General features: G+C 30.9%; 1 protein-coding gene across 1 annotated transcript; it reads left to right on the top strand.

The window, feature by feature from the left end:
- Positions 1-7,294: 7,294 nt before the first annotated feature.
- On the top strand, positions 7,295-8,553 carry LOC106779818 (peroxidase 20-like). The gene is made up of 3 exons (XM_014668026.2): positions 7,295-7,457; positions 7,507-7,641; positions 7,762-8,553. The coding sequence occupies exons 1-3, from the start codon at positions 7,295-7,297 to the stop codon at positions 7,992-7,994; spliced, it is 531 nt and encodes a 176-aa protein (XP_014523512.1). The 3' UTR covers positions 7,995-8,553.
- Positions 8,554-8,778: the final 225 nt, after the last annotated feature.

Raw genomic sequence — 8,778 nt, 5'->3', positions numbered from 1 at the left:
CACATTCTAATATAAAGTATAATTGATGGTATTTTTTTCCTTACACTCTCTTTGTAGTCTTTGTTGGTGTCGTATTTTTAAGTTTTGCAAAATTATAAAAAATTACCGTTCGTATAGAATAAATTATTTATTATATTTTATAATTTTTCTTTTTCAAATAACTTTCAATGTATAATATAATAAAAATAAAAATATAATTGAAAAAATATGTTACCTTGAAATGAAAAAAAAAATGGAATAAAAACGATAAAATTTCTTAAAAAAAAGTGACTATTATATAAGAACATACTAGTTTTTATAAACTTGTTTCTACCATAATTAAGTTTTAAATCTCAATATATTTTCAATTAAGTCTTATTAAATACTTTTAGATCTAAGAAATTTTAATTAGACTTTTATTGTTTAATGTTTTTCATTAATTAGATGATATGTATGTTATTTGAATTTTTCAATAAATATCCATTGAAAAGGAAAACCATATAATACATTTTTTTTATAATTTAAGTTTAGAAATTAAATAATTTTTAATAAAAATTATATCATGCAGTGTCGGCAACTGCAAAAATTGATGTTGCACGTTCTCAATGTCCTGGAATTACCAATACCGATGAAAGCAATAATTGAAAAAACGTTGTACTTAATACAAAGTTGACAGAAAGAAAAGAAAAGTTCTAAAGAAAAAGTAGAACATTAGTACCAATTTTAATGCTCCTGTAACAGCTTTTAAAATGTAATAACTCTATGATATAACCATCAACTAATATTTTTTAAATTAATAATAACTTCTAATATTTCAAGCTTTTATTCAATAAATGATTTACAAAACCAATTTTATACATAAGCCAATGTATATCCTTTCCAGAATTTCCATCCATCTCTAGTGTATAATTTAAGGTAAAAATTTAAAAAATAGAATATTAAAATTGATAAGTATTTAAAATAATGAGATTGAATATATCTATTTTAATTCATCAAGTTTTGTATGAAGTGTCTCCACCAAAAGGTGTCAAAAGTAAAACATACCTAATTATAGATATAGGAATCTTACTTCAGAAATTCTTTTTAAGGTTAGATTAAAAATATGTCCAATTCTACATGGAAGTACCTGAATTAATCAATTAAATAATAAGACTGGTTTCAATGTTTCATTTTTGCAAGAAGTTGAATTTATGTTCTATTAAAGATTTTTAATTTGGTTCATTAGCTAAAATCTCTGTTTTGTAGTTTTTTTTTTCCTTTTTTGATACACTAAGAAATTTCATTAACAATGGTCCCTCTCAAAGTTATGTAGGTTTGTTTTATTTTGTAAATGACAAGTTGTATATTCACTTGTGAGTTGATGATTATGGTTTGCATATTCATATAGTTATTGTGTTCTTTTAAGCTTAGATATTATTGAGTAGATATGGAGTATGATATTGCATTGCTTCTCTCTCCTAGTCTAATTGAAAAAGAATAAAGAGTAACTATTGATTACTTATACATCTTTTCTTGTGTCCTAAGAGGAAAGTACAAAAGTAAAATGTTATGAACTGGTGTTTTCAATATTATGCAGAATGGATGAGATGATGCGTGGTCAAAGGGGATGAAGGAAATTATCAATGTTAGGGGATAAGATAAACAAGTTCACTAGGATGATAAAAGGTTTGATTTGGTCTCCAATAAACACTGATTTAAATTGCCATGTTGATGATTGGGCTTTTGAGGAGGTAAATATGTGTGATGTTTGAAGATGGATATCTTAAACAATACTTTTCAGTATTACCTTTTATTATTATATTTTTTCCATGTTAAAAGAGAAAACTCACGAGTTGATCTTAATTCATAAGACTTTGGGATTATTTAATCTTGTAGGCTTTTTATGATAAGATTTGGCCCCCAACTCACGTGGGTTAAGGTCAAATCTTATAATATGAATTTATTTAACAGGTCTAAGATTGAGTATTCTAATGTTAAAATAATTCAATAATATAAACAGAATTTCATAAACACGTCTTATTATCTAAAACATCTGTCATCTCTCTAAAACTCATTTCCTGAGTTCTCTCTAAGAATTCAAACTCTTGAGACATCAAAAGGTGCCTAAGAAATTCCGACTATCAGTTATCCACTTTCAACCGATCAGCCTTCCATATAGAATAAACCAATTTTTGCTTTTTTTTTTTTTTTAAGTTTTTAGTTTAAGACACATGCAAAGGGAATATCTCGCATTGGTCATTCAACATCTCTTATTAGTTCCTTGTCGATCAGTGGTGCTAACAACATACCCTGATCATGATCCCATTGTTTGCAGGCACAATTAGTGTCCTTCAATCTGTGGGATCTATTTGGAGTTCTTTAGAGTAGTTTGGTCTTGTAGCAGGTAAAGGAAGCAAATATAGTATATAATGTTATGTTGATTTGGTTATAATTGAAATAAGTGTTTTAGTGTTAATTATGTTTTGATAAGCGTGCTTAGTTATTTGATGCATGATGACATGAATGATTTTGATTTGGACTTGAATGAGCTTGTGAATGTTGTTGTCATGAAATATAAATGGTATAATATTGATGTAGTACTGGGAGGTAGAGAGTAGGCTAAGTTATAGCTTGGTTTTTGGTCTAAAATTGAGGTTTTGATAAATGAGAAGTTAAGGTAATGGTCAAATGGGAAAACTGTATTTTTGATTTTGTTTTATAATGATTTGAAACTTCTTTAAGCTTTGAGAAAAGTGAAGTCTGATGTAGAACTGATTGATAGTTGATAGGTTGATTTTGTATGGTTTTTTAGTTTTTTTTTTTACTAGTAAAATTGTAAAGTAGAGGGTTTGTAGTTTGTCGTGGGGTCAATTCAAACTTGTTTAGACCTTTAAGTTGTCAAGTTCTGTGTTAGAAAGTGTGGAATAAAGTTTAGACACTTTTGTGTGGTTGAGTTGGTTCAATACACCTAGTTTTTGGTTTAATGAGCAAAGTGGTACTTCATTTTAACCATAAATATGTTTTAGCATCAATTCTAGTGTTTAAGGAACCTATTTGATTGATTGGATGAATCGCAGGTGCAACGAAACCAGAAAAATTATGTTAAATGCAAAACTGATAGGGATAATCGATTCTCTTACTTGATAATCGATTATCTTAGTCAGAATGTTGTCTTTTTTTTAAAGCTTTTGGAAATAATACCCTTCAGAAGACAAAGCCCTTGAGAAGTTTCTCATCCTTCGAGAGAGAGAACCCACATGGAGAAGCATGGAACAACGAAGAACAAAGAAAGAAAGTTGAAGAGAAAATTGAGAAACGCAGGTGAGAAAACTAAAACTTCAGTCTTTACCGTGTTTAAGTATGATTCTGTGTGTTCGTTACAAAACTAAAAGGTTGAAGAGGAAAACCCTATATATAGAGTTCTTGAAAAAAGGGGGGAAAACAGAAAAACTGAAACCCTAGTCAATAGATCTAATCGACTACTGTATTTAGACAGTAATCTAAACCCTAATCAATGCATCTAACCGATTACTGTATTTTAGACAATAATCTAACCGATTTCTTTAGTTCCAATAAAAGCTTTATGGAATAATCGATTATGAGGTGTGATAATCGATTATTTGTCTTTGTATGAATTTTCTCTGGAATAATCCATTATCAAGTGTGATAATCGATTATCCTTAAAAAAAAACCTTAAAAATTTAAAATTTGTTGGATGCATTTTTAAGTTCTTATATGTTTTCCTTGCTTTGAATTCTTTATTTGGGTAAGTAGTTTATAAATTTGTTATACTTAATTGATTTAAATAAATGGATATTTATGATTTGTGAATATGTTTATGTGTATGTGTATGATGAATATGATGATTTTGTTTTTATCATGGGGATGGTAAATGGACGTAATTACATGACTCTCGTGGAGAGATTCCATGGCGTTCCCTATAGTATAGGTGTTGATGTAGGAAGCTCAGTCTTAGGAGTTATCTTGACGCTCAAATAATCGTTTCATCTCAGATAGAGAAGGGGATTATGTGGTGAGGAGTAGTAGAAGGTCCCAGTCTCGGTGCTCCATCTTGGCCTAAGAGGTATAACAGACTAACCTTGTGTGTGTGGTAGGGTGAAACCCATTGATAATGGCTTGCAGAGGGATAGAAACCACCATAAGTGCATGACCCACTATAACTCGACGTTAATACTTGTATCCGGATTTGTCAAGTCTAGAATATGTATATGTGCTTAGGTTCTTGTTTGATTTTAAAGTGAAATGAGTTGTATGTTGAATTACAATGGTATGATTTGATTCATTTAGAATATTAGCTTATCTTTACTGTTTTTGTCTCTTTGTGTTTGTTTTCTCTTTTAGAATGATCACTTTAATTGTATGAGTTTAGATAAATATAATTAAGTATTAGAAAATTGTGGATCTAAGACTTATAATATGAAGTTTAGTTTCATTAATCTCTTATTTTTTTGTAAAGACCTTATTATGTTTTTGTTAAGGGTAAAAGATTTTGGGATGTTACGAATCATTAAATGAACTAATTTAATTTTAAAAAACTATATAATTAAAAATATTATCAATGATTAATGAAATGATAACAAAATATTATGTGAAGTAGTTAAATATTTAAAACAATAATAATATATATATTCTTAAAAATTTTAATTTATTTTGACAGTGATTAGTTAAATAAATAAGTTTTGCTGGAATTAAAATAATAATACAAGAGTGTCTAATCTTAATTAATATTTACTTATTTAAATTTTGAAAGTTACACTTAAATTTCCAATTCTATATATCAAATCTTAATTTTATTGTTATTATTATTATTATAACTAATTTTAGGTTATTATTAATAATATTAAGTATTCAAATTAGTACCACAGATATGAATTTAATTATTATTCCTACTATTATTAATAATAGGGTTAAATATGCTTTTAGTCCCTGAAGTTTCAATGATTTTTGGGTTTAGTCCCTGCATGAAACTTTGATAGCATTTAGTCCTCGTAGTATGGAAACAGGTATGTTTAGTCCTTAAAAATAGATGGCGTCAATTTTTTGGTGAGGTGGCTAACGGTTCTGCCACGTCTTCACTGTGCACAGTTCATGCCACGAATGTTTTTTTTAAACATTTGGATTAGATTTTTTGGTTTTGCACGTGTGGAGTTATCTGATTCAATTAGGATCAGATTATGACTTAGGGATTTTAGGTCAAATTCGTTTAGTGCAATTGGGGAAAGCTTGTTTTGGAAACCATAAACATAAACACTCTACTGGAAAGCTTGTTCTCGAAGCATTGCGTCAACGTGGTCGTTGCGTGGTCGTTGTGGTGGTCGTTGCAGTGGTTGTTGTGGTGGTCGTGAACGAGACATTGGGTGTGAAAGGCAATCGCGATTTTATCAAGGTAAGTTCTCGTATTTCGTTTTTGATTGATGGTGGGTGGGTCGATTTTGGGATTAAAGTGTTAATTTGTGAATGTAGGTTTAGAAATGGTGTTCGAATATTGTGGCTAGGAAAAGGAATAAAACAGCTACAATATGGCCGTGCAGAAATTAAGCTCTCAGATCATAGACCAGTTAGTTCAGCCTTCTTGGTTGAAGTTGAAGTATTTGACCATCGCAAGCTAAAAAGAGCTCTAAATTTCTCTAGTGTAGCAGTGCACCCAGAGATCTTCCTTGATGAAGATGGAGAAATATAATCATATTAAAAATTAATTGAATTCAACTACAGTCGTATGAAATTTTGGTAAATGTAGTGTTTTACATCATTTCCTTGCAACAATCCAATTTATGACTTTTTCCTTTTTGAGGGTTTCATTAGAGAGAGATTTTATATATGTTTTGGATAGATTATACAGAAAAAGACTTCTTATACTTGATTGTGCATTAAAAAAAAAAATTAGGATTTGCTTAATTCTATCAGGGTGTTGGAGCTTGTGTTTGTCTCATGATTTAGCTTGTATGTGGGTGTTAACATGGATTTATTCTTCTACAGGGTGTTTGGCTCAGGTTAGCTCAGAAAGAAGCATCCAATGAGATTAACTGTGATATCTATCATTTTGCTATAGGAAGCCATTGAGATGACTATAACAGTAAACTGTGTATACTCATACAAAAAGATGAATTTTGGCCAAGTAATCAGTCATTATTTGATTTTGGCCTCATCAGTTGTGTTCCATTTATTTTATATTTTTGGACAATAAACATGGGGTGGTGATTTTTTAGCAGTGCACAAGTTCTGTATAAACCAGCATTAAACTTCAAGCATTAAAGGGAAAGAGCCTTGGATGGTTTTGGTGTTATTGTTGCAAATTAAATTTTACAACTTAGCTTTGGTTCTTGTTGGCATTTTTGTTCCCCAATCACTAAAGTTGTCTCTTAAAATCCTCTTATGCTCTTACCTGAGCACTGCATTAAGTATTAAATAATGAAAGGTCATTTGGATAAAATCCATCATTTAAAAGAGTATTTAAAATTACTAGAGGAAGAGGTGAAAAAATTAGATTGTTGAAACATGAAGTAATGAAATTCTTTATCACATATTTATATAGTTATAACTTAATGTTGTCAATAAATTCATCAGATGACTTTTTTTAATTGATAAATAAAGGAGTGAAAAAGAATTGAAGAGTTAAAATATATGATACTAGAAAATTCTTATTAGATACAATACTTTATGTTTTTAAACATGTTCACTTTGTTCCTTTTTAACACAAATGTTAAGTAGATTAACAGAGTTTTGAAACTTTCAAAATTTAAGATATCAAAAACTACAAATGTCAAAACTTAAAAAAGGGACTAAAACTAACATATAGAAGATAAAAAGTTATAACCCTTGTTTTGCTGAGCAAATGATTTGGACTTTTTTTTCTCCTGACCATAAGTATTGACTCTGTATACAAGTTAACTGAGAAAACTACATACACCAGCATAAAACTGTCCTAAATAATACAATATACAATTTGAATAGCTTCATGGAAAAATATCATCAAAACAATAATATATAATTTCGTCATCTTTTGTACATTTTCAAGCCAACCTTAGGATGGATAATTCTCCAGGGCAGCACCTTATGCCACACAGTTACAATTTACAATGCTTACACAAAGTAGAATTAAAAGCAATAAACATAAAGTCAAGTTGGTTGTATCAACTCTTGGTGGAACCAAAGCACCTGGGAAAATTCTCCTCCCTAATGTTGGTTTGAAAATGTAGAGAAAAACACTAACAAACGGTACAAGAAAACATCTTTATCACAAGCTTCAGTTTAAGCACAAAGAGCAGCAAAATACCGCTCCAGCATTTCCAACTCCCATTGTTCATCGTTTCCTTCCATGGAGAGTATGCCGCTCACACTCTTCTTGATGGCTATTTTGTTAAATGCTACAACTCTAAGTGGAGTGAAACTTCTTGTTCATGACTACTACGAGGAGAAGTGTCCCATAGCCGAAGACATCGTGAGACATAACGTGGAGGTGGCACTTTTGAACAATCCTCGTTTGGCAGCCTTCCTAGTTCACTTACATTTTCACTTACGTTTTGCAAGGGAGGAAGGATTCTCTGGAGTCAAGTTTCAGTGGAGCTAACCTTTTCATTCCTGCTCCAAATTCCTCTCTAGAGGTTGTCATAGATAACTTTAAGCAACAAGGCCTTGACATAGAAGACTTGGTAACTTTATCAGGTATATTTATTATTTTGACAAACAGTAACTAAATTCAAACAATGAAATCAATAATTTGCTACACTGAAAAAAAAAGAAGAGATTATACAACTAATCAGGTGAAAAAAAATAAAAAAACAGGTAACCATACTATAGGAAGAGCAAGATGTCTAAACTTCAGGCAGAGGATATATGAAGCAGAAGATGAATATCACCATGTCAATGATCGCTACAAGCGGTACACAACCTTCAGGAGAATTCTGCGGTTCATTTGCCCTGTTGAGGTTGAGGGAAGGGACAACAAATTTGCACCCCTTGATTTGCAGACCCCAAAAAGGTTTGACAACCAGTATTTTATAAACATTCTTCTTTAATAATTCCAAGTGCTTCGAAATAAGACCAACGATCTGGATCAACTCCTATTATGACGTGTTCCTCTCCGCCAACATACCTCAGCCCCTTATCATTAACAAACCTACCCATGTGATGCAAACGGATTTCAAACACCATTTCTAACCTACATTCAGACATTTACACTTTAAGACTTTAATCCCAAAATGGACACACCCACCAACAATGACAAACGAAATAGGAAGAAAACTTACCTTGATAAAAACCGCGAGAACACTATGATGCTTCGAGAACGAACCTTCGACAACGAACCTTCAACAACGAACCTTCGACAACGAAAACGAAACTTCCAGAACGAACACCAAAATGAAACTTCCAGAACGAACACCAAAATGGAATTCCAATTGCAAAAACCCAATTTGACACTTAAAAACCTAAGTGATTATGTAATCCCAATCCTAATTCATCTGGTAACTTCCCACACGTGCAAACCAAAAACCTCATCCAAAATAACTTAAAATAAAACTACGTGGCATGCAGTGGACAGTGGTGACGTGGCTGTGCCGTTACCAACATCTCCAAAAACTTAACGCCGTCCGAAATTAGGGACTAACCGTACCTGTTTCCATACTATGAGGACTAAATGCTATCAAAGTTTCATGCAGGGACTAAACCCAAAAATCAGTGAAACTTGAGGGATTAAAAGCATATTTAACCCTTAATAATAATATAATATTATATTATTATTTAAAAATATATAGATATGATTATATTTATTCACCAATTAAAGTTTAATTAATAATTTGG

Source organism: Vigna radiata, chromosome 2 (genome assembly GCF_000741045.1).
Source record: "Vigna radiata var. radiata cultivar VC1973A chromosome 2, Vradiata_ver6, whole genome shotgun sequence".
In the NCBI taxonomy this organism is placed as follows: Eukaryota; Viridiplantae; Streptophyta; class Magnoliopsida; order Fabales; family Fabaceae; genus Vigna; species Vigna radiata.
Note: the sequence above shows the minus strand (reverse complement) of the source record. Positions and strands in the feature narration are given on the sequence as shown.